This window comes from Pieris napi, chromosome 17, assembly GCF_905475465.1.
Source record: "Pieris napi chromosome 17, ilPieNapi1.2, whole genome shotgun sequence".
In the NCBI taxonomy this organism is placed as follows: Eukaryota; Metazoa; Arthropoda; class Insecta; order Lepidoptera; family Pieridae; genus Pieris; species Pieris napi.
The window spans coordinates 8,544,259-8,571,214 of record NC_062250.1 but is presented as its reverse complement, the minus strand read 5'-3'; the positions used below and the strand labels follow the sequence as shown (position 1 = coordinate 8,571,214).

The following is a 26,956-nucleotide window of genomic DNA, read 5'->3' as shown; positions in this document are numbered from 1 at the left end:
AAGAGATCGCTCGAAAGCGATAAGGCCGCCAGTTGCTCTACGCCAGTTTCATTTAATTTTGTCAATTTTATTATGTTATTGCAACGAAGTATTAATAAATAAATATAATATGAATTCTATGTTTAGTGCGTACTGGCGTTTAAATTTAAATTCTTGGGTTATGCTAAAAGAATACTTGTTTCCTGTAGGCACAGAAAGACTTTCATAAATGATACATAAAAGGACGCATTTTTAAGAAATTATAGGGCCAGTGTTGCGTCATATAAAATATGTTTAAAAAAATTATATGTTTGGTGTTATAATGTATATGTACTAGATAGTAGATACTGTAGTAAATGTTGACGGAAATGACACAATTTATAAGCTTGTTAGGACTCAGTTTCGGATCTCGGGGAAAGATAAAAATAGGAAATTGGGTATAGCTTTTGAGTGATCCCTCTGGCATGGATAGTGGCCATGGGCAGCAATATCACTTAACATCAGTTGAGCCTGTTGCTTGATTGCCCACTGTTTTAAAAAATAAAATACTAATTTAAACTACACGTAATTTAAAGATTTTAAAACTATTTAATTAATTCGAATTTATATCGTACACCTTGACTTGTTTGACAAAATAATATTGTTTGTAAACTTTTCCAGGATTAACCATATTCCGCGGCATCCGCGCGTTTGACCGTGACAAGCCGAACACTCCAAACTCAGATGTCCAGTACAGCATCACAGCTGGTGATGAGGGCCACCGCTTCACTCTGGAGAGCTCTCACAAGCCTGGTCTCGTGTTAAGGAAGCCACTGGACTTTGATACAGGAGATCGAGAGTTCTGGTTAACAGTCACGGCTTCTGTAAGTAACTTCTATAAATTTTAATTCAGTCTTAGTGCAGTGTCAAAACATACATTTGTCTCTTTCTGTTAAGTTATGTTTACGCTATATGGAAAAGGGAGCACGCGATATCATGCAAAACTATCTTTTTTTATAAAACGGGGCAGGAAGTGCAGGTGATACCACCTCCGATGGACACCCTGCCAGATGCTTTAAATAAGTAATAAATCATATATTTGCAAGAAAGTGGTACATTTAGATCAATCATTTATAAAAATCAGCACAATCAGCCATATAAAAATAGGCATGCAAATGTCATAATAATTTTCATTACGTTATATAAAAAGATCATCCAACACAATAAGTTAAGCTTTTTATAATTTTTGTCAAACTTATTGTACAATTACCATATGCCTTGAAAAATTTAATCACCTTCCCCTTGAAAGCATTAGCTTGCAGGAGTGTTGTCGGCCTATTAAGGATTGGTAAATTTTTCTGGAGGCTAAGTCGAATTGGTTCGGAAATACTTCGGTGGGCAATCTGCCTAGATTTTTTTAATTATACCAATTAGGGTTCATATTGTGCAACTAGCTGCAACACGTAAATATCATTGTCTCCATAGCGTAGTGGCGTACAATTCAGAGATAGATGTTAAATGAAACAAGAAGAAATGAATCCCCAATCGGTTATCAATTTTCACATTGTATTGTATGATTAATATAATTGCAGGACAGGGGCTCTCCTCCCCGTACTACAAATACCACGGTACATATTTTAGTTCAAGACAATGATGACCTTCCGCCCAAATTCACGCTCGACGTCTACAAGACTAAAATACCCGAGTTTTATCCCATCTTGGTAAGTATATGAGATAAAAAACATAGTCTCAAATGTGTTTTAAAATTGATTGTTAAGAAATTTCACGCCCCTCCCTTATAGTTTTCATTCAGGGAAAGCTAAGGTTTAACGGGCAGCTTTATAGAGTCTAAACGTTTTTGATTATGATTTTTTCATTCTATAAAATACTTTGCTTTGCGGTCCAACCCGCATTAATTCGTATATACACACACACATATCACGATGTTTAACAGCCTAAAGCTTTTCTCGGTAAAAATACATTTAAATGCAATAAAAATATTTTTTTGTTGCACATATCGCGGACGTTTTCGTAGATATTTCGAATTTCCGCAGCGTACGAAGTTAAGAAATTATTAATGGTCTTTTTCACGCCTTGGGTTACACTATCGTAATTTCATACAGTTAAAAAAACATTCTATAGCCTATGTTCATTAGTGATAACGTCAATAGTTCTAGTGGAGAATGATTGTTTAATCTGGCCTATAGATTTGGAGTCAATTCAATGAAAACAAACAATCAAATCCTTCCTCTTTATAATATTAGTGTAGAAAATGCTTGACGATTAAATATAGCGGAGAGTTACTCCACAGTTCCTTTAATCAATTTACGAACTTGATTAGAGAACATAGCCCTTCCTCTGTAACTTTCAATAGCGACAGCGATACAATTTTTGTATGCAAGTTTGATGTAGTTATCTCATTACCCGTAACGCTGATATCAAAACCTTGAAACAATTGGGATTGGGCTCGTTATTGGAAGTTTTGGAGTAAAGGTCCTGGTAGTAAAAGATTTTTGATGTCTTTAAGTATTGATCTACATGTAACAATAACAGTAGATTAAATAAGGGAATTATAAAATTTTACGGTTTTAATAAGTGTACTTTAGAGTACAATCTCCAGGGACAAGTATACATAATAGCATATCTGTTCACATAATAGACATAGACATAACATTTATTACAAACGAAAACACACACACATAAACACACAAAATAACAATACTTAAAGAAACAATTAAATAAGACATCAAAAACAATAAAAATTAAAATTCCCTTTTGCCATTCGGTTCGCTTCCAGTGTGCAATAATAATAGGAGGGTATCACGCAATTAAAAGCAATATTTTTTCCGTGCACTTGTTACATTAATCTTTTGCATTACCAGGGCAAAAGGATTCACCAGGAGCTATCATTTAATCAGGCGATTCGTGCATTTGACCAAGACACAGGTGTGGCAGCACCCGTTCGATACGAGCTGGTCTCTGGGAACGAAAGACGGCTTTTCACTCTAAGCCCTCTAAATGGAAGCCTGTTTTTGGATAGAGAGATTGATCTGGACGCTGAAACTGCTCCTCCTGGTAGGATTATTATGTTGATTTTGACGTCATAAGTTGGAAAGGGATAGCACGATTTATCGGTCGAGTCGTTTCGGAGGAGTATGGGAACGAACATTGTGACAAGAGAATTTTATATATATAGAGAAAATAATAAATGTTCTTTTTTTATCACTTTTTGAATAACTGTCAAAGTTATATTTTATATTTAAAATATGTTAATCAAAATCTGTAACGACTTTTAGTTAAAAATAATAGTCTTTTTCTATTTTAAGAACCTCAATTACATATTCCGAATCTGAAATGTACTGGCATTTTGTTTTAAAACTATACTACAATGTTTTTAATTCAATTCTATAATAGGTAACCAATTCCTACACTAGTGTAAGGAAGTACTGTTCTTCTCCTAAGAACTCGCATACAAAACTATTTAGTAGCATTTTTATTTGAATATTAATATTAAATTGCAGGAAACACCTTCATGCTTCAAATACAGGCAGCTCAAGTTGACAACCCCTTAAAGACTGCGCAGACGAGAGTCGAAATCGAGATTTTGGACCTAAATGATAACTTACCCGAGTTTGAAGTGGACTTTTACAATATAAGCATTGTGGAGAATTTGCCTAATGGTAATAACCGATTTAATTATTATACTTTCCTTGCATATAAAATCTTATTCTAAAGTGTAACACCTTTGGCACCCACTGCGCAATTTTGTAGCATAATATAATGTTATAAGTAAAGCTACTTATGTGGATTTAACTTGGTTATAATAAATCAAACGTAAAAATTTGTTCCAATTTTTCTCTCTGTGGTACATGGTGCAACGTAGATTCTTTATTCGCATTAGAATGAAAACATTTTTAAATTTCATTCATAAAAGTAAAAAAAATACGCTGATTTAAAATATCGATCAATATTATTTAGCTGTACATATAGCATCCTAAAAACTACTGACTTAATTTTGATGAAGCGATTCTCTTATTTGGAATTAACCCTTAATAAAAAGGAAATTATTAATATGTCCTGTATGTATGTGACATTGTTGGAATTGTATAATATTTCATTATGATAGTGTTCGTAAAACTATGTATGTTTGTCTACATATTTCTTAGAATAACCGTAATATCGAAACGAACCTTTTTTATTTTATCATATTCTTACTTTTACTTGAAATCAGGCGTATATATACGTTAGCGCGCTCATTAGGGGTTTCTAAAACGAACTATTATGTTATAATCGAAATCAGATGAATACTATTTTCTTAGGTTTCAGTGTGCTACAAGTGATGGCCACCGACAAAGACCAAGGTGACAACGGAGAGTTTACGTATCAGCTGAATGACCCTAACGAGGCCTTCTCTATTGATCCCAGGACTGGGTGGCTGACCGTCAAAAACCAAGTAAATTTACACATAGTTTATAGTTAATTGTATCTTAACACGTTCTGTTCCTCCGACTTAAGGTCCAGGATCGTTGCTCTTTCTATCATCACGTATTAATGAGCTTAATAATTTATTCTCTAATATTAAAATCATTGAATATAAAGTACAAAGCAGAGGGAACAGTTTATTTATGGATTTTTCAATATTTTTATTACAAACCGGATTAGTAGAGCCTAGAGCTACCTTGGAAGGAAGTAATTCCTTAATTGTCTGGGGAAGAACGCAACGGGAAACCACAGCTCAATGTTCCCCTAGAAGTCATGAAAATATTTTTGCTCATCTTTAACTTTTTAATTTAAATTAATGTTTTACAGATCATTTGGTTTTATTATTGCTAAGAACTTGTTATCAATTCTTTTTTACGAATTACTTTGTTTGCAGACCGTACTGGACCGTGAACAACACACATCGCTACGAATGAAAGTTTACGCCAAAGAAAAGAACCCAAGTATTGTCGGAACTTTCCTAGATAAACAGAGACTGGCTAAGTGGAAACGCAATCCTTCACCTAAATTAGCCGCAAAGGAAAAAACAACATACGTTTTCCCAGACAAAGTTGGAAACAGCAACGAAAATATCGAGTACTTCGACGATTTGAATCAACTCCTATCTCTTGTTACCGTGGAAGTCACTCTCCTAGATGCCAACGATAACAACCCAATCTTTGTACCAAGTAACCTCTACGAATTCTCAATCAAGTCAAATGCCAAAATCGGAACAGAAATTGGTATAGTTCAAGCGGTAGATCCAGATTTGGGCAGGAATGGCATCGTTTTATACGATCTGCAAAGAACTAGTAATTTGACAATTACATCGCCATTTCAAGTGCACGCTAAAACTGGAGTGATTACGTTAGCTGAGTCCCCTGTGCTGGAAGGAAGACATGCTTTATTCATCGAAGCGTCCGATCAACCCGCTAACCCTAGTGAAAGGCGATATTCTTTGGCGGTTGTCGCTATTGATGTTGTTAATGTTCATAAAGGTACTGGAACAAATCAGTCACAAAAAAAAAATCACCAGAACCTTTTTAGGTCTCGGCCTCAGATTTCTGCATCTGTTTCATGATCAATCAATCTAATATGCAAGTAGGTGACCAGCCTCCTGCGCCTGACACGCCGTCGATTATTTGTGTCTAAACCTAGCTCGGTTTCCTCACGATGTTTTCCTTCACGTTTGAGCGAATCTTAAATGCGCACATTGACAGAAATTCCATTGGTACACAGCCGGAGATCGAACCTACGAACTCAGGGATGAGAGTCGCTAAAATCTCGCAGCAGTTAAACCACCAAACTTAATAAACCACTAGGCCAACAATAAATCACATCAAACTAACAAAAAACGTGTATGTACACGCGTTAGAAGTTATACTTCTTTGGCGTAACAAGATAAACATCTTTTTTTTTAATTTATTCTACGTTTGTAAGAAAAACTACACTAACAATAGAAAAAAACTAATATGTTGACTATAGCTAACTTCAGGGTGTCGGTTTTTTGTGACGGTGTGCGCCCGCATCGTAAAAATGTACTCTCATAATTTTCCCTAACGCACCAAAAAAACTATAACTTCAAAAATATTGAGATATAAACCGTACGGCCTCCATAACAAATCCGACTAAGCTATCGCACTTGTGAAGTCAAGCTGCGAGCTGCAAATCAGCACTCGCGTACGACAATCGCAACGTGACGTCATACGACAACACGGTCCCTTTGGAAATCCCAGCCCGTTGCTATAGTTATACTTTGATGTATTGTAAAAATGTACTGCATGATAGAAATGTTTATTATTTCAGGATCCAAAACTGATAAGCCAGATTTCTTAGGATCTCCATACGAGTTCTGGGTGGGGTCAAATGTAGGTATCGGAACGAGCATTGGTCAAATACGAGTCAACGATGCCATGCAAAAGGGTGAACTATCGTATGATTTACTTCATGGATATATAGAAGGAGGTGTGTATATATAAGTTGGCAGTCTATAAGCTATAGAGAAAATTTAATTAAAATTAAAATATTTATTTATTTATTTATGCTTTATTACCTTATTCACAAACATACACATAACAAAAATACAAAAAAAAAACTACCGTACCTTTAGAATAATTTTATTAAAAAAAATAATAGATTTGCAGAGACTTTACTTGCGTAATTCACTACTAGCACCTGCATGTTTACGCTATGTTCGGCGTCATCTATTTTCTTAAGTTGGCATTATGCTATTTCTAGGGATGGTAGAGCTTTTTTGGGATTAAATCTGGTTTTTCAACTCTCTCTTTTCACTTTTCATTATAATGTTTATCTGTATAATTTCCTTGTTTCAGTACCATTTGCTGTTGAGGAACGTTCTGGAGTAATAACAGTGGTAGACGAACTATCTAAATTCGATAGACAGGTGTATGATTTTGAAGCCGTTGCAATACAGGAAAAATACAACTTCTCAATAACGACCAATACAACCGTCCACGTTGTGGATGTAAATGATGAGAGAGGTGTCTTTTTAAAGTAATCATTTTTGGTATTAGATTTAATTTTAATTTTTAAACTATAAATAACACCGCTTTTATATTTCAGAGGAACGCATTCTCCGCTGGAGTTTAGAGTCAAAGAAAATATTGCCGGTGCAACTATTGGACAGATATTTCCCAACAACATAAATGGAGTGTCAAATAACACTGGAAAATTTCAATTTATTATTGCAAATCAACAAGATGTTACTGACGATATAGCTATCGGTAATATCACATTTAAAATTACTAAATTAACTGCAAATGACCGAATAGACAATATATAACAAAAATTGTTTTTACAGGGGCTGACGGAACTATATATGCTCAAAAACCTTTAGACAGAGAGAAAAAAGATACTTATAGAATGACGGTAATAGCCGAGTCTTCCAGAGGTGTAATGGCCGGAACTAGTTTATATCAAATAACGATTAATGTAGATGACGAAAATGATAATCCGCCTATATTTGAATTGCCGGTTTACGAAGGCACAATAACTGAGAATTCTCCAAAGGGAACTGAAGTAAAATTGGGTGCTAAAATAAAAGCAAGGGACGCTGATACGGGTTCTAACGCTATATTTACATATACTCTCTTTGGAGAGGGACACGATTCATTCAGTGTTAATGAAGAAACTGGCACGGTCACCTTTGTTGGAAATAAACTAGATCGCGAAGAAAAAAGTGCTTACCTTCTAAAAATAGTCGCAAGAGATAAGGGAAGCTTAAGTTCAGAAGCCAAATTAACTGTACTCGTTTCGGATGTTAACGATAATATACCAAGGTTTGATCAGATTGTTATACCCCTTGGAGAAAATATAGAATTAATAGAGAACTCGGAACGGAGCCCTGTTAAAGTTTACAAAGAAATAAGAAATAATACGGGTATCATAACTAATGTGGAAGTAAAGCCTAAAAACAAATACGCGGTAACAGTCGATTCGCCTCTCTTCCACATTCCTGAAAATATTGCAGTCGGTTCAACTGTTTTAAGATTAAACGCTATGGATATGGATAGTGGAACAAACGGACAGATACGTTATGAATTTATGTCTGAAGTTTTCATACCGCCCTTTTCACTCCCAGCCAGTGCCTTACAAATAAAAAGGTACTTTGTTGTGAATGAAAGATATGGAAATATCGTTGCCGCTCGAGCTTTGCCTCCAGAATCAGAGTTTCGATTAAATATAACTGCCTTGGATGGTGGTCAGCTCAGTGATCATACAGTTATCCGACTATTTGTTCAAGACGTGAACGATCACTATCCGATGTTCAAAAAAGCGTGGTACACATTCAATGTCGAAGAAGCTCAGTACACTCGACGCATTTTGGGTAAAGTCGATGCCACCGATGCTGATTTTGGCCAAAATGCTAATATCACGTACCACATTGAGCCAACGAGTAACGATTTGCCATTCGAAATATCACCACTGAGTGGAGTTTTTAGTGTAAATGGAGAGCTCGATAGGGAAAAAGTGGATAAATATGTTTTAACAGTAGTAGCTACGGACAACGGCCAAGACAAAAAGCTATCATCATCGGTGAGCGTCGAAGTGCAAGTACTAGATGTGAATGATAATGCACCTCAATTCAATGCTTATAATGAACTTTTAGAACTTAAACATATAGAAGCAGAAAAAATTAATCATAATTATGAATCTGTCAAAGTGGTACCAGTATATAAAGCAACATTAGAGGAAAATGCCCCAGTAGGGACCGTCGTAACCAAAGTGTATGCAAATGATTCAGATTTTGTTGGTAATGGAAACGGGTTAATATTGTTCAGTATCCCACAAAGAAAAAACCAACTTAATATGTTTGCTATTGACTCCAAAGATGGAACGATAACAACTACAGCAAGATTAGATTATGAAAGTCAATCAGTGCATAATATCACCGTTATTGCTTCTGACCTTGGATCACCTAGTCTAAGTTCTACAGCACTCATCGTATTAACAGTGAAAGATATTTCAGACGAAGTCGAAGTATCAGATAAACCCGTGTTTATATCGAGATATTATGAATTGGAAATAGAAGAAAATGTCCAAACACCGGTGGAATTAGTCACGTTGAACTTAACAGAGTATTATGAAAACTTCAAAATGAAATATTATATTTATAACGAAAATGACACCGATGTAAAAAGAACATTCGTGATAGATCCTCGTAATGGGACGTTGTATTTGATTCGGAGTCCCGACAGAGAAGCGCGAGATTTGTATGAAATAATGATAAGAGCTGAGAGACAGAAGATAAGCCGCGAGTTACCGCACATGATATACCCCGTTGGCGATGAGGTTCTGGAGGGGATGACAAAGTTTGATGTGAAAGTCGTTGTAAGGATAAAGGATGTGAATGACAACGCGCCGAAGTTTATCTATGGCGGTCGTCCGATGGTTACAGCGATTCCTACTACAGCGCCATTTGGATATGAAGTTATTCAGTTAAGGGTAAGAAATTTTTATACTTATGACGAATACTTATTTCGTTGAATAGGTATTTTAACAACATTTCATCAAATTATTCTAATTTGACTCGCGTCCTTTAAGAAAGGAACGTACCAATTCTTAAAAGGCCTGTAACGCACTTGCGCCCCGCGGCAATGAGTGTCCATGGATGGCGGTGGTCATTTAAGGTGTCTGCCCACTATCCCGTAGCATACCATGACCGTGCTAGGATCGTATCCAGCACGGAAAGCAATCCGGTACGCTCTATTTCGCCCACTGAAGCGGGCCGACAGCGTTCTGAACCCGTTTACAACCCGTATGTAACCCGTATTTAATCTGTATGATGCCCGTATGTGACACGGCAGAAATCTTTTCAATACACTCGTAAGGCATCGGTTCATTCTCGTACAAATATCAGTGTTAATATTGGACATTATTCAGGCACTTAGTTGATGACGGAGAAAAGTTTTTTCAGTACTTCCGAATGTGTACATTCAAATTTAACGCATTTAAAACGGGTTTGTAACGGTCATACTCCCCGCTCAGTCACCGGTCTGGCAACGTCGCGTGCCATGCACGTAGCGTGTCCGCACCGGCAAAATATTCCCTTCGACGAATAGTTGACGGCCCGTGCATGGCACGCTACGGTGTCGGCCGGTGACGGAACGGTCTAGTGGGCATAGTCTCATACTTCTCAATACAAAGAATAGTTTTTTGTCTGAAACGGTCCTAGTACGGTCATGGTATGCTACGGGATAGTGGGCAGACAGCTTTAACGTCAGACGCTTTTGCCCGTTTGCCCCCTGCTCTATAAAACTTGTCTGTTAGGCTTCCCAGCACGTATGCTAAATTTTCTTAGTATTAGTATATTTGTCCGCAAATTTCTCGGAAACTAATAGGTAGCCATATGAAGACGATGGAGTATCAAAAAAATAAAGTACACATCGAAATTTAAACCAAAAAATAACTAAACAAATAATAATTATTCAAATTTTATTTTTATTTATTCTAGGCTGTAGACGCCGATGCAGGCATAAACTCAGATATACGCTACCAAGTGATAAACACAGAGGGTGGTCGGTTCAGCGTGGACCCTGTCACTGGTCGAGTCAAAGTTGCAGGCTCATTCGCAAGAGATGCGGGAAGAGTCATTGGCTTCGACGTTAAAGCTACGGATAGAAAAGGTGCTGACGACGGACGGTCAGCTATTGCTAATGTGTTTGTAAGTAAATTAAACACAAACTAATTTTTAAAGGAATTTACACTAGTTTTATCATGCGTAATAAGTTAGTATAGAGTTATTGATGTCTCATATATATATCATGAACCGTGATATTAGCTTTTAGTACTTTAATGTAACGAAGTTTAAATAATATAATTGAAGTGAAACTTCTTTATCGGCGTTGGAAAACAATTTACCGTCACATTATTTATTATTTATTATTTATTATTTATTATTTATTATTTATTATTTATTATTTATTATTTATTATTTATTATTTATTATTTATTATTTATTATTTATTATTTATTATTTATTATTTATTATTTATTATTTATTATTTATTATTTATTATTTATTATTTATTATTTATTATTTATTATTTATTATTTATTATTCGACACTTATTATTTTAATGACAAATAAATTCATTAAATTCCTAACATATCTTCCTTTTTCCGTCCCTCTAAGTATTGGAAATCTAAACTTTAAGATTTGTATAAATATGAACAACACTTCAAGATTAGTTTGCCACTGAAGTTTCACTTCTGGCATGTGTACTTTGTACACACACACTTTTTTTTTAAGTATATATATATATTAGAAGCGATATAACATTGCTTTGCTAAATGATGCTTATAGTTATTAAGTTTATACGGAAACATTTTGTGCAGACTTCTAACGCTCAAGAATAATTATTTTTTAATACAAATATGCAACAATGCAATGATTAACACATGGTTGCTTGATTCAATTTGTCAAACATAGATAACTGCGTAACGTAGCGAGCAAAATACATAGAAAAATTATCACGGATGAGCAAGAATATGTATTGGAAATATCCTAAACTTTATTTTATGTCGGGAATTTTTTGTAGGTATACGTTTTGGATGAAAATAAGCAGCTAGTTATTGTCGTCGGAGCTAAACCCATGGAAGTCGAGAAGGAGTTATACAACATCACACGATATCTCTCGAATATGACCGGGTTCGACATCCGCGTACGAAGATTGGAGACCAGCTCTAAGGCAACCATGGACGGATATGCGTGAGTTCTCAATTTATTTGATAACCTTATAATGGACTGCCTTTTACAGAAATAAGCTAAATGATTCTAATATATATTCTGTCATTCAACTAATACAAGATCTATACTACCAGTAATAAAAAGACGAAAGATTTTAATTGATTATTTTGATATGGGCAAATGCCCGGTAGACTTAATTTTACAGGAGACACAAAAAACATTCAAAAAGTCTATCGTAGGCGCAAAATATTTTATTGAAATTTAGGTTCTGACACAATAGCGCCAAAATTTTTGTTTGTGTTTTTATTTAGTGACAGATAATGTCAAAACGCAGTTAATGACTGTGGCATATTTTAAAAAATATTAGTTGGACTAGAGCCGTTTTCGCCGAAAGCATGCGTCTCTAAACGTAAACTGTGTACGTAAAAACTATAAATACTTCACACGATTTTGACTATTGTAAACAATAGAAAATAACCGATTCAATTGTTTTTTTTTAATATTTGTAACAAATAAACTCCTAAACTATAAGAATACTTTTACCATTAGAGTCCTTAATTATGTTAGTTTTTTTCCAAATTATAAAAAGGCCTTCCATGCAAAGGCGGGTATGGCCGCTAGTAATAATTAAAAATACGTGATTAAATACTGATGACTCAATTTGTAAAGAATTAGTATTAGCGATTAATTTAATCGAATATGAATTATTATTTTCCAGGACTGACATATACGTCTATGCCATCGACCCTGTATCAAACGCGATTATTGACATGGAGCTACTACAAAAGTGAGTGAAAATTATTACTGACTTAAATTTATTGACCGAGCCAGATCTTTGGGAAGAAGATTGAAATTCACAGCTTTATTAACTACAATTACAATTTAAATATATCTTCTAATAATCTTGTAACTAATCTGTGAAGCATGGGTCATAAAACATTTATATCAATTTAACTTTTGATTTTTGAAGTTATACTTCTTTAGGCGCGTTATGAAAAATTTATGAGAGTGAACTTTTACGATGCGCGCGCACCGTGGCACCAAAATTAACAGAATGACGTTACCCACGGAAGATACTACGGCATTGGACATAATTTAAAAACAACATTCGGATAATAATAGAATTTATGTTACACTTATTGTAAGAGAATAATAATAAATATTTATTTATTTAATTTTTCAAATGTAAACTGTACTTTATTGACTATAATGACTCCTTTTCCAGTCTTTGATTATTTAATTGTAATTAATTATTTGCATGCAATCAAAAACTATTCTTAATAATGCAAAAGAAATATAATTTCTTACGCGCGTACATAAGTACACGCACCTTTTTTTTAAATAGTATTCAGCGCCCATACTCTGTAAGTTCCAATAGCTTCGAATCGGCCTTTTGTACGGCGATCCCAAGGCTGCGACATCAGCGCAACGGTATTGAAATAACTATATCAAAATTGCTTACAAAAACATCGCGATTGGTATCACTATCAGACTTTACAGAGTACTGGCGTAGACTTCTTACAATTGGTTACTTGCTTATTACTCATTCGATAGGATTCAGGACCTCTTGTCAATAATTCTGACAAGCTTTTTTCATACGTAAATATCGTTTCAGGTCAATAATGAAGCGGGAAGTAGCGTTACGTCACAACTTAGCCGGTTTCAAAGTACTGGAAGTCGGTGATAGCACAGTAGTTCAAGCCAGGAGTGCGCAAATGTTCAGCACTATGGAGATCAGTGTAGTTGCCCTTGGCTGCCTTGTCTTCATTGGAGCCTTCACCACTGCCATTTGCATACTCTGTGTCAGGAAGAACAAAAGGTATATAACTAGTATTTTCTAGTAAAATCTGCTTACATTATAGTAAGGCATTGTAGTAAGCAAGACTTTTTCCATCTTTCAGACGCCATCACCATCACAAACGAAAACATACGAAAAATTATTTTATTAAGTAATTTGAATGTGCAATAAATAAAAACTATTTCAACTGCTTGTTTCATTACATCTTGTAAATTGGCATGAGTTCTTTATCTGTCTCTCTTAACATAACTTTACGTTTTCCTTGTCCTAACAGAGGTCGCCACCCGCCATACTCTCAACATCGTCTTAACGCTTTCTCTGATCATTTAACCAAATACGGAGGTCTCTTTCCATCCGGATCGAACCAGTGCCAAGAGCTGAATCAGTCGTACAGCGAGCCGGAGTCCTATATCGACGTTATCCATCAGCCGACAAAGAAAATCTGTCCCCATGGGAACACGATCGAGGAGTTCGGGAAGGCCCATCAGAAATGTGTGAAGGGGCAATTTGATATCAATGGCACGGAATTTAATCATAAACACGAGAGGATGTGTATTAAATTTAATCAAAGACCTGCGAAGAGGTAAATGTTTTGTACATTTTTTGTCGTGTAACAAATACCCTGGGACAAATCTAACCTTGTCATATTGTAGATGAATTGATTTTTTTTAATGCCTCTACAGAATGTTTTAACAGTTGCTGGAAAACTTAGGTTTTTTTTGTAAACTAAATTTACAATACTTAGTCAAATAAATAATTATTTCATAAACATTTAGAAAACACTTGCGTAGCCCTGGCGTCAAATTCCCAAAAACTGGTACCTTTATGGTATCAATTATTCTACCCTAAAGTGGAATCTCTTTTTATGTCCGAGAAGTGAATGCATTAACGCATGAAAATCTTGTATTTGGTAATTGTTAAATAAATTATACCTAAAAAAATTAAATTTATTCTAATGAAATAAAATAAAATCGTACACAATATTTGCATCCAATTAAATATATGTATTAAAGTCCAGTTTAAGGGGTAAACTTTCTTTACATTTATAAATAATCAACTGCTTAAATTATTTATGACAAAATTAAGTTATTCAAGCGGGATATTTGTTACATGCTTATCATATTCTGGTCCTGGCTTTCTTCTACTTCTACTATCGTTTAATCTAAATTAATATAATTATTAGTAATCTACTGTTTAATAACTTTTTTATTTCACTAAAACAAAACACACTGGTGATGGTTTTAGGATTTTCAAAAATTAACATTTCCCACATATTATTTACCCTGTATAGTAGTATTAAAAAGTGCAATCGCCTCCAATAGTACTTCTTGAAGTCGTTTAAAATGGTTAAAATAATATTAAATTCAATTCGACGATTCTAATTTAAATTCATCGCTAGATTGTTATAATGGTAGACGTTCAAATAAATCAATGATCGAACGTAGAAATAGACGCTACGTGGAATTTTGAGACATCTTTTTTTGAATAGAATAGAGTTCGTATAGAAGCAAATGAATTACATTGTAAAAAATTTTTACACTAACATTTTTACCATTAATTTGTTGACTAAACTAAAGCAAGCGTAAAATTTAAGAATTATATATTAATCTAGTATACGATTCTTTGCAGTTTTGTTTAAATAGAAGAAAATATAATATTTAAGATTATGCTATTGTATTAAATTAACCTACACTAACCGAACACACTGTATTTACATATGTAGTTAGTTACTACTAATACTTAACAAAAAAAGTGCGTGCGTACAAAGTACACATGTGAGAAGTGAAACTTCTTTGGCAAACTAATTTAAAGTCTAGTTCATATTTATACGAATCTAAAACTTTAAATTTCCGAGACTTAGAGGTAGGGAAAAAGGAAGATATTTTAGGAATTTAATTGTCATTAAAATGTGAAAAGTGTCGAAAACTAATACAAATTATGAATTTTATTTTTTTTAATTTATTTCTTTGATAATAAAAACACGTGGCATTTTAATTTACAATTCGTCATTTGAGATTTCAATAAATTATTTTGCATAAAATATGAAATACTATTAATATTAAATATATAAAAAATAGAATTTCTATAAGGTATTTAATTGGTAATTCGCCCTTAATCGGTCTCAATCGCTAATATATGCGATTCATCCATAAAAATTTAACGCTCATGCGCCTAAAGAAGTTTCGCTTCAACACAACAAATTTAAAAAATATTGTCGTCACTCGTAAACCATCACCAACATGCACGTAGGAAGGGCCAGGACCCGTCGCTAACGTCAGTGAATTCCAGTGGACAGGACTCTGGCATCGCGGAGGGAAGATGTCCTTGCGGTCTCGTCTCGATGCACACCTCAGAAGAAAGTAGCGGGTGAGTTACGTACTGAGTGACTGAAATTACGTCAGTAAGGTTATACCACATTCTTCTTGCGATGGCTCTCCAATTACAGAAGGCAGTAAATTTTCGAAATATGTCCTTGTTTATTGCCAATTTTAACGGTTGTTCCACTGACTTGACCTCCGTCCAGAATTTTCCGTCTCCAAGACATTTTGCGCTTACCAGTTTGCGTTTACCCGTGATTTTTTCGCTGCTTAACAAGTAACCATTTACACCACATGTATTGGCCGGCTAAACTATGTACTCAATGATGATCTAAAATAATAGTACAAAAGAACTATAAACTTGCTTAGAATAATATAATGTACAATAGAGAATATTACTGAAACCGTTAGACAAATGTTCCTTTTTGCAGCAGGTGCATAAAGATTCTACTAATTGAATTTATGATCATTTTAATGATGCGTCTCATCTCGTTAATAATTTATCGCCCGTAAACTCTTGGAAGCTTATGAGGATATTTCCGGAATAGTTGTCGTCCGGGAAGCCAAGCCTTTTAAGAAAATGAAGTCCCTTTTTAGGAACTCCTTTCTTAGATCTGACACTGCTGATATACTGCCTAGCTTCTCGGTCACATACGTGCCTCATCGCGTGCCTGATAGGTTGATGTAGGAGATCTATAAACATATTTAAAAAAACTCTTGAAAGTGAATCCTACAATGTTTCATACTCGTACAAAATCGGCCAGCAATAGATCTGTCATAATTAATTTCAGATGCAGCTACGAAGACTCGCTAAAATCAAACCATAAGCAAGATCGTAAAGGATACCGCGACGACTCTCGATTCGTACGACGAGCGTCCATCGGGCACCAGCCACTAGACATGAGAAGATACAACCAACGCAGGCAATCATTCTCAGAGAACATCCAAAGACACTTCCCATCTGTCGAACGAGTTGTGTCCAACCCCAGAATAACAAGACAAACCTCAACACCAAACGTGAACACGCCATCGTACTTCCTCAATGGGAAAAAGAATTACAGAAGAAAAGAAGTGATGAATGAACCAATGATAGACTATGATCATAGTGAAAATGAGGACCATTTTGACACAAGGATGAATAGAAAACTGAGTGGCGGTCGAAAAGTGGGTAGTTTTATGGACTTAAATGGGCAAGCGATGTTTGTTACGCCTGTTGATATGAGGAGACAGGGGAGTGAGAGGGTACTGGTTGCCAGACCTGTATGAGATTTATTAGTCAATGGGTGCTAGATCTAGCCTGGTTTTCCTAAGATTAGACGTTATTTTAAGAGCTTTACCTGACAGAATTTTGTCAAAAACTCTCCAAAATTTTTTGTAATAGGTACGATTCTTAGAATTTTCTATAGGAAGTGTAGTAAATAGCTATTTGCTTTTATTCATAAACCATGTATGTTTAATACTTGAAAGTATTATAAATGTATAAAATTAGATAATTTATCACTGATGACGGAGGTATACTTCGGGATAGATGGCTAACCTGGTTTCTATATATAATATACTAGTCGTAATTGCTCCGAGCCGTAGATTTTCTCTACATTTTTTAGAACATCTTACTGCTCGTATATATTACGATTCGTATTGGATATAGCACACGGTTGCGAGTCATGGCATAAGCTTTAAATTGAATATGAGAGTATATTTTACTAGAAGCGTGTAGATTGCTTTTTAGTGTAAGTTAATAGTAAGTGCCATTATGGAGATTTTGTTAATATACCACCTTCTAGAATAGACTGTAAATACTTGTAATTAAAATTTGTATGTTGATTTATTAAATTTTTGTTTTATTTGTGAATTCATTGGCAACTACGAACTTCGCACGCAGAGGTTGACGAGAAAACTAATAATATCAATTAAAATATTTCCGTAACCCTTCATAATAATAAAACTAATTCCTGCATCAAGTACCTAGATGATAATCATACTTCGGTGTCTACAAACCCGTAACAATTGTTCGCTGAGAATGTAACGTAAAAAACCAGGAACTCGAAATATATGTTAATTTCTCTAGAATATTCACCTACGAAGATCCTTATCGTGTCATACTAATGTTCACGTTGGTAACATAGGCGGATCTATGGGGCTCGTTGGGTTCGTGTCTAGACAGGGTTTTGCTATATCACAAATTGTTAATTGAAATACCTAACTAAAAAAATAGTGGTGTCTCAGTTTTCTGTATCTGTTTCGTGATCATTTGCTTTTTCTAGGCAAGTAGGTGATGAGCGTTTTGTTCCCGACACACGCTGTCGATTTTTTGGATCCAACGCATGGCGGCTTCCTCGTGATTTTCATATTTTCGATCACTATACACTATACATAATCATCTGTTGAATGTGCGCATAGCAAGAGGAATCCATTGGTGCACAGGCGTTGCAGGATGTAGACCTCAGAGAGAATTGCATGTTCAAGCCAGTAAGCTAATACTTTATAGTAACTAGTACCTACATTATAAAAATCTGGAGCGTACAAATTTAAACTTTGACCGTTTTGTCTGATCCAAAAACAATTATAGATCCGCCCTATACCAAAACCCACCCAAACTTAGTGTCTGTGGAATCAGTAGCTTTTTTAACTGCATACTTCGTATAGATAAAAAACAGAACCTAAACTCCAATAAAAAGAAACATATTGTATCTATTGACAGCAAACAATTATTGTTGAAGGCCGTTAGCCTCAAGTGCCCAAGATCTAATACGAAAAATGTCAACAAAAATAGCGAATCCACTCAACTGTAGAAAATGTCGCTTTATTCATCATTCGGACTCCAATAATGTGGCAAAACAAACTGGGGTAATGGGAACAACGAGCCATTGAGTTGAGGAAACCGTAAATATGGTTACATACGGTACATTTAGAATGTGACTTATTATCAAAACAGGTTTGTCTATTGACGAATAAAATGTTCGAGTTAAATACATTATCGTAATTATTGAAATTAGTTTATTTCACATAATATCAATTACATAATCGTTTGTGATATATTTTTACAGCGTACAAGCGTACATAGGAATCAATATTAATTATTTCGACTATGTGTTTGCGTGTTGTTCCCACTAGAATGTAAGTGCGTGCTCCTATTTCACCATGCCTCCTGCTGATAGGGGACAAGTCTTTGTTTTTAATTTATGTTATTATTATTAATTACTTAAGATGTCATGTGGAACATGGTGTAATGGTTGCAGCTCCTTACAAACGTTGTGTAAAAAAAAAAAAAAACATGGCGATTAAAAAGAGTGGCGGAGAGTTTATTGCCAGTTCTTCTCTTCCGTTCTACGCCCTTGATTTGAGAACTGGCAGTAAATGTAAAATTAGAAGCATTAATATGTATTTCTTTAATGACGCATCACAAGTGTACATTGTGTTACTTACGTGAATAAATTATTTTTGAATTTTGAATATTGATTATGACCGTATTCACCTAATCGTCGCTTTCCGAGCGGCTAGATCCCTTGGCGTTGCGTATAGATGTGGGATCTACCTGCATCTTTTACCGTATGTACCATGGAACGCGTTCAGAGGAGTTGTACGAACTAATAACATCTCTATGAAATACGAAAATTTTAGCCCATCTAAAGGCTAAAATTTTTTTTTAGGTCATTCTGGTATATATAAGTTATCTTAAAATAGTAATAAATAGGCATCTAATTATAATTTAAAGAAGATTCATAGTAGGGAAGGGGATGACGGGTCTGGGCGTTACTGCATACGACTTTTTGCATTTTCTGAGAAGATTTACTATGGTAATATATATATATATTTTTTTACCATAGAGATTTCAACGAACTGAAAGACTTGAAACTTTTTGAAAAAAGCTGAAATTTTGACGTCAGAATTTTCGATTGAAAATTAGGGTGCTTTTTTGATATTATGTTAAAATGAGGCGAAAAAATAAATATTTTTAATCAAATAAATTACAGTATATTTGGGACATAATAAGGTAAGTTTTCACCAAATTTCGTAGAAAATTTTTTTTTTTAAAAAGATATAAATAAAAAACCAAAAACTTGTTTTTTGAATTTTTCACCTAAATTTTGAGGTTATGTGAAAAAATTGCAAATACAAAAGTTGTAGATCTTTTTATGACATACAACTTTGCCATTTAACTTTTTTCCATAGGACTTTTAGTTTTGCCGGAAATCGAGATAAACCGTTTTTTACCCTTAAAACTCCCCCCCTACCCCTTCCCGACCTCAGATCGCCCGTAAATTATTTTTCCTTTAATTTTTATAATATTATCCTCCCTTTCCAATAGGTTTCATCCTACTATTATTTATTTCACTTTTTATTTATTTTAAAGGCAATCATCTGCACTGGTCTATAATGACGTCCTTGAAACATTAAGTTTTTAGGATTTCATATTTTTATTTACACAAATACAGTATTTACAATTTTCTTAACCTATAAAGTAATAATAAAAATAATTAAAAATAAATAAAATTAAAATTAAAACAAATTTAAAAAGTTTGGTCCCTGTGGCAGTGTACCTTTAACGCTGGCAACATTTCCTCGCTGTATTGCGAGACTTATTCTTTGAGCCAGGAAAGTGCCAGCTCTGCGGTCACCGGTACTATCTACCAGGCGCCAACTTAAATCTTTAATAAGCGCCTGTGCACTTGAACCCCACGGCCCAAGAGTCTCTACTCCAAAGGGAACAAAATTGAAGTTGGAGGAAAGACTCTTATATTTGTGTTCTATAATTAGATCGCCTCAGCAAAATGATTAGGGAAATATTTAAAAACGTGTGCATTAAATTACTGCAGATGCTCAAAGTGAAATCCGAAATAACAACCTTTAGTTAAACGGAAAAAAATAGTTTAATAGAGGTTTTCTAATAAATACACCAAATATATTTTAATCGAAACTTATGACATGTAATATAACTAACCCGACCGGGGCAATGCTTCGCAGGACTTCATTTTAATAACCAAAACAACATTGTCTCAAATCAGAAAATTCCTTTCGTCACACTTTGTCACGTTTGAGATAGCTCCCGGTCGACGAACTGAGAACTTATAATTTGTTTCGTAAAATCCTTGTGTTTTTAATGGATTCCCTTCGATTGTTTATGTTGTAAACTCACGCTCTTCGGAAAATTGTTTGAGGAAGATCGTAATTTTTTCTTATATGTATTTTGAACGCCTTATGTTGAAATGAACAAAAGGCAGCGATAAACCGCGTCCCGTGTAGTTTGATGGTCTGCGGCAGCTTTGTCGAGCGGTTTCCCGCGGCGGGAGAACCGCCCGTGTAGCCTTGCCCTTAGAACAGCTACGTAAAGGGTTTACGAGAAATTGTTTTAAAAGTAGCTACAGCCGCTAATGTAATTATATACTTTTATTTCATTTTGTTTTTTTGAAGTTATACTTCTTTAGGCGCGTTATGAAAAATGTATGAGAGTGAAATTTTACGATGCGCAAGCACCGTGACACAAAATTAACAGAATGACGTTGCCCACGGAAGATGCTACGGCATTGGACATAATTTAAAAACAACATTCGAATAATAATTTATTTATTTAATTTTTCAAATGTAAACTGAACTTTATTGACTATAATTACTCCTTTTCCAGTCTTTGATTATTTAATTGTAATTAATTATTTGCATGCAATCAAAAACTATTTTTAATAATGCCAAAGAAGTATAACTTCTTACGCGCGTACATAAGTACCTTTATTTTTATTTTAGATTGTAGTTTGACTTTATGCACTTTTTGCACTTCTCTTTGTATAATTTTATTTATTTTCTCTTACTAGGGTTACCTCGAAGAAATGAATCGCTTATTAGCAATAAGCCCGCTCATTGCCTCCTTAATAATTTATGTTACCTGATCCTTAATGTAGTATTAATTCAACAAAGTGTTAATTAATAAATAATTTGTGTACCTATATGTAATAACTTATTGGTGTATGTTGACAGCGAGGCTTAACCAAGATAGTAGGTAGGTACAATAAGATTAACGAAGTAACTGCTAACTTAAAATATATCTGCGTCAAATATTTTTGGTATAAAAATAAGATTATGATACTTACAATGCTGTTTATAATTTTAGAGCTTTACACACTGCACACAAATGCACGTACTTGTGGAAATAAATATACTGTCAAGAACTCTAAGGGTGCGTACAGACTATGTAACATATTATATAACTTGTGTTTTATAACACGTCCACATTATGTAACCTTGTTATTCAACATTATAACATAAAACAATACTGTACACATTAGAATAACAATGCAATATAACAATGTTATATAACCATTTTAAATAACAAATGAAAAACAAAAAAACGTAGATGCTGGGTTCGTCCTAGCATACATATCAATAACATGTTATTATAACATGTTTTATAACATTCCGTGTCCACATTATCTGAAACATGTTGTATAACATGTTATGTTATATAGTCTGTACGCACCTTAAGATTTTGTACAACAAATTTTCCAACGCTTCATATTAACTTTTTTTTTTTTTAACAGTTACATGTGTAGTAGTATGGTATTCACCAACACTTCCCAGTTCATTCAGCGTTGGCGGAGGCGAAAAAGATTTCCTTTGTCAAAAGTTTGAATAGTCACAAAAAGTTCTTTTGCCGTAAAATTGCTATAAACCTAAAAAAGCTCACATAAATTAACGACTGGGTGGGCATTATCGTCCATTAATTTTTACCGTCTGTTTATGACCACTTAATGACACGACCACTTAACTTTATATTTAATATAAAACTATATTTTATGATTCTTCCTAAATCAATATGATTTTCCTGTTGTCTGTAGAGTGAATACCCGGAAAATGTTTTCTTAATTCATGTCATTAGGTACGGCGATTATATGAATGAAAAATATCTGTTTTGATATCTTACTTCATTTGTTTTAATCAAGGAACAGAATTAGATAAAAGCGCCGCAAGCAACGAGATTTTATTTTATTTTCTTATATATATTTTGCGTATTAGGTGTAAAATGAAAATGATGCGTGTCACGTTGCAACACCGGTTATTGTGCAAATTTTATTCTAAAAATTAATGCATTATACCTTTAAGAATCAGTATATGGTATACAGTATATATATACTCAGTGTAATAAGTTTGAACAATCATAAAATAACTTTTTTGATACGGACAAACATAAATCACGATTTGGATAAAGTTTTATATTCCAACAATAAAACAAATGAAACATGCAAAACACATCCAAGAACCGAAATAAAACATCTGCATCTGATATTAATTCAATCAAGAACAAACTTTAAACATTTTGTGATAATAAAACTTTAAATGAAAACCGCACGAGCAGTTATCTAGAACATAGGAACACGTCTGCTGGACCGATCTTAACTTACACGAGTCAATGGCCGCCCAATTCTAACAATCCTATCAATTTGGACTTTAAAAACCTATCATAGAAAAATTACGATTAATTTCTCTTCCGTATTATCATTATTATAAAACAATTTTTTTTTCTTTTTTTTAAAGACAATTCACACCAATTGACCGAGTCCCATGCTAAGCTGGTGAAGCTTGTGTTATGGGTACTAGGCAACGGATATACATACATATTATAGATAGATAGACATATAAATACATATTTAAACATCCAAGACCTAAGCACAGCCGGGGATCGAACCCGGGACCCATGGAATTGCAGTCAGGGGTACTAACCACTAGACCAATGAGTCGTCAAATTTGTAACTACAAGTTAGCCAAACCGTTCTTTAATATAAATTGGTTTAATTGGGTGGCGTTATCGCTACAAGCGATCTGTTTCCAGCTATTTCAAAAATAAATAAAATGTGTTTAACAATTTATAAGGACTGCATTACAATTAGTAAGATTTGGGATGCTTTTAGTTTATTTTAATTACTCAAATCTTTTTAGGAAGCAAATAATACCTGGGCTAGGGTTCCCAGTTCTTCCATAACAAGCTAAATACTTAATACATTACTAAGGATATATTATACTATGTTAAAAAAACTTAAATTACAATATAGAATTGTACAACATTATCTAACATGCTTATCTCAAAGTATCAGTTTGACCACAGCCTCTGCTCTTCTGCATGTTTTCTTAACAAAAAATCAGGGTCTCTGATATTCATAGTCGAGACTTATGGTAAGACTACATACCCAAGCACCAAGTATGAGTCGATGTAAGATTTAGTAAGCTCTTTTCTTGAAAGACCCTAAGAGGAATTGGTTTGGAAATGCAGTGGGCAGCTGGTTCCACAAGGTGGTGGTGCGCGGCATACACCGTTTTAAGCAACGCTCAGTTGTGGAATGATGGACATCGAGGTGATAAGGATGGAATTTCGTATTCTATCTCGACGACCGATGATGATACGCAGCTGCAGGTATTAATCCGACAACTCCTCTGAACACTCTACATGTTAAATGCGGTAGAAGATACAGAGAGACTTCTCTACGCAATTCAATACGGATTTGGCATATACGATAATATTAGAGTAAGCATGAATCCTATAATAAACGAATATAATATGCATACTTTGGACTAAAAAAAATCTTTCTTACGGTCAAAGGTTAGATGTCACCGAAATTATTAAAAGATTTAATAATTTCTAATCAACGGGAACATATCCAATTCCAAATCCAATTAACTGCAAAAAGAACTGGTAACATTTAGTATTAAATATGAGATTAGACAGCTTTGACCTAAATATTCTAAAGGCTAGACGGAAATCGATACTATACTTTAGTTCACTTTCGTTGTAATAAATACTATTTATAGTCGTTCAAAATAATGGCTATTTTTTAATGGTAATTATTAAATCGAAATTATTTATAATAGAATATTAAAGTAAATTCATTTAAATACTATTTGTGTGTAGATTTTAAACCACAACGAGATATTGAAAATATGGGAGTGTTTAGGTAAGGCGTCCACCCATCACATTTCTCGCCAAGACAACTTTTGCTTAACTTCGCTTATAGAAAAATAAACGCTGCATTCATTAAGCCAAGTATATCATTTATAATAAAAAATAGGGGTTTATCGTAGAGGATTTTTAATGTTGTATCATAAAAAATAAAATAAAAAAAAATTAGGGGTGGGACTTAACATTTAGGGGGATGAAAAATAGATGTTATCCGATTCTCAGACCTACCAAATATGCCCACAAAATTTCATGAGAATCGGGTAAGCCGTTTCGGAGGAGTTTAACCACAAACACCGCGACACGAGAATTTTATATATTAGATTAAATATTTAGAGTTAAACTGGAAAAAAAATACTGCTTTTATACGTTCCATACTTGTATTTGGGATGCTGAAAGATGATAGAACATTTCACCGAAACCGGAAGTTGGGTTCATCAACCCTGTTACTAACATTTGATATTTGAAACTCGGAATACAAAATCCATTTTGTACCCAAGTGGGTGGTTTGAGGTCAACGGATAACAATGGGACTAAAATTTCCTTCGAGAATATTCCAACTTTAAATTAGGAAGCATTCGAATTATCATAATTTATTATCGCTACAAATCAACTTCTTTATTTACCTACATTTATTTGCGGAGCGTTGCCATGTTCATAGTTAATATTCTTAGGGTATGTTATCACTTTTCTACATAAATAAATCAGCTGGTGTTTGCTCACACTAACGCCTATTTATTGTATTAGTTTGCGTTGATTTTATTAAGGAATATTTATCAAATTCATCAGATTTGTTTTACTTGTCACAGCCATATAAACATATAACTTAATCTTGACGACTTATTGATCTAGTGGTTAGTACCCCTGACTGCGAATCCATGGGTCCTGGGTTCGACCCCCGGCTGAGACGAACATCGATGTGATGAGCATTTGGTGTTGTGCTTAGGTCTTGGGTGTTTAAATATGTATTTATATATCCATCTATCTATAATATGTATGTATATCAGTTGCCTAGTACCCATAACACAAGCTTCACCAGCTTAGCATGGGACTAGGTCAATTGGTGTGAATTGTCTTTAGAAAAAAATCTTAGCATAGGAATAAATAGCACTTATATATTTTCTTAAATAAAATCCATAATCACAAAGCAACTAGATTGTACTGTCCAAAGTATGTCTACATGATTAAAATGAAGTCTTTATTTATTTAAAATCTAATCAGATCCGGTGTTCTCATTGAAGATGCCTCCGAAGGCTGCAAACATTGACAAGTCCTCAGGATTCAACACCCGATTGTGTCGAGTCAATGTCCTATAACGGGACATTTCACATCAACTGTTTTGTACTAAATAATGTTAAAGAACACTACTGTTTAAAAGAGGCCTGACTTCAAACATAAGAACGAGTGTCATAGATATATACTTATGTAGGTATATAAAAAAAAGATGGCGCGTAACCGAAAAATGTGACAAATGTGTGTAAATTTTTTTCCAACGCCGATAAAGAAGTTTGACTTCAAAAAGCAACATGGCGCGTCGTAACCTGCTACAAAATTTCTCCCATACGTCGATAAAGAAGTTTCACTTCAAAAGATAGCGCGTAACGGAAAAATGTGACGCGTAACGAAAAAATGTTACACTAAATTTTTTTCCAACCCCGATAAAGAAGTTTCACTTCAAAAAGTAAAACTACTCAAGTAGGTTTTACTTCGGCTTCTGTGCCTGACATATGTCTTCGAATTTTGAAAAGACGAGAGCTCTCTCCCTATTATCGAGCGGAAGATTCTTTGAAGAATCTTTAGGCCTGTATGCGATGACGGTGTTTGGCGTATTCGCTACAATGAAGAACTTTATAAAATCCTAGACGACGCCAACATCGTCCAATTCATAAAGTGCAACAGGCTCAAGTGGCTGGGACATATGCACCGAATGGCGAACGACAGAACCCCAAGGTCCTTACTGAACTCACGACCCCGTGGCAAGAGAAAACTCGGTAGACCGAGGCTGCGTTGGTGGTATGGAGTTGTCAAGGACCTCGAAACAATAGGGGTTCGCAATTGGACGCGGGAAGCACTAGATAGATTGCGATGGCGAAGTGTAATTGAGGAGGCTAAGGCCCAAAAGGGGCTGTATAACCATTGAGGTTTTTTTTTTATAATAGGGGGGCAAACGAGCTTGCGGGAGGACCAAAAAGGGCAGTCTACGCAGCCCAGAGACACCGGCCGGCCTTTGAGGGAGGAGTAGAGTCGCTTTTTGA

At 34.6% G+C, this 26,956-nt stretch overlaps 1 protein-coding gene across 1 annotated transcript in view; it reads left to right on the top strand.

Moving 5' to 3' along the window:
• The window catches only part of LOC125057933 (cadherin-89D), a 47,542-nt gene extending 29,946 nt beyond the window's left edge, over positions 1-17,596 (top strand). The window contains exons 6-22 of the mRNA XM_047661893.1: positions 640-842; positions 1,551-1,679; positions 2,841-3,033; positions 3,480-3,638; positions 4,278-4,411; positions 4,835-5,435; positions 6,244-6,402; positions 6,771-6,951; positions 7,021-7,181; positions 7,259-9,402; positions 10,412-10,621; positions 11,499-11,668; positions 12,366-12,434; positions 13,263-13,466; positions 13,720-14,028; positions 15,696-15,812; positions 16,555-17,596. Of these exons, the coding sequence (XP_047517849.1) occupies positions 640-842; positions 1,551-1,679; positions 2,841-3,033; positions 3,480-3,638; positions 4,278-4,411; positions 4,835-5,435; positions 6,244-6,402; positions 6,771-6,951; positions 7,021-7,181; positions 7,259-9,402; positions 10,412-10,621; positions 11,499-11,668; positions 12,366-12,434; positions 13,263-13,466; positions 13,720-14,028; positions 15,696-15,812; positions 16,555-17,029 (5,618 nt within the window). The 3' untranslated portion in view covers positions 17,030-17,596. The remainder of the gene's footprint in view (positions 1-639; positions 843-1,550; positions 1,680-2,840; positions 3,034-3,479; positions 3,639-4,277; positions 4,412-4,834; positions 5,436-6,243; positions 6,403-6,770; positions 6,952-7,020; positions 7,182-7,258; positions 9,403-10,411; positions 10,622-11,498; positions 11,669-12,365; positions 12,435-13,262; positions 13,467-13,719; positions 14,029-15,695; positions 15,813-16,554) is intronic.
• The last annotated feature ends 9,360 nt before the right edge of the window (positions 17,597-26,956 follow it).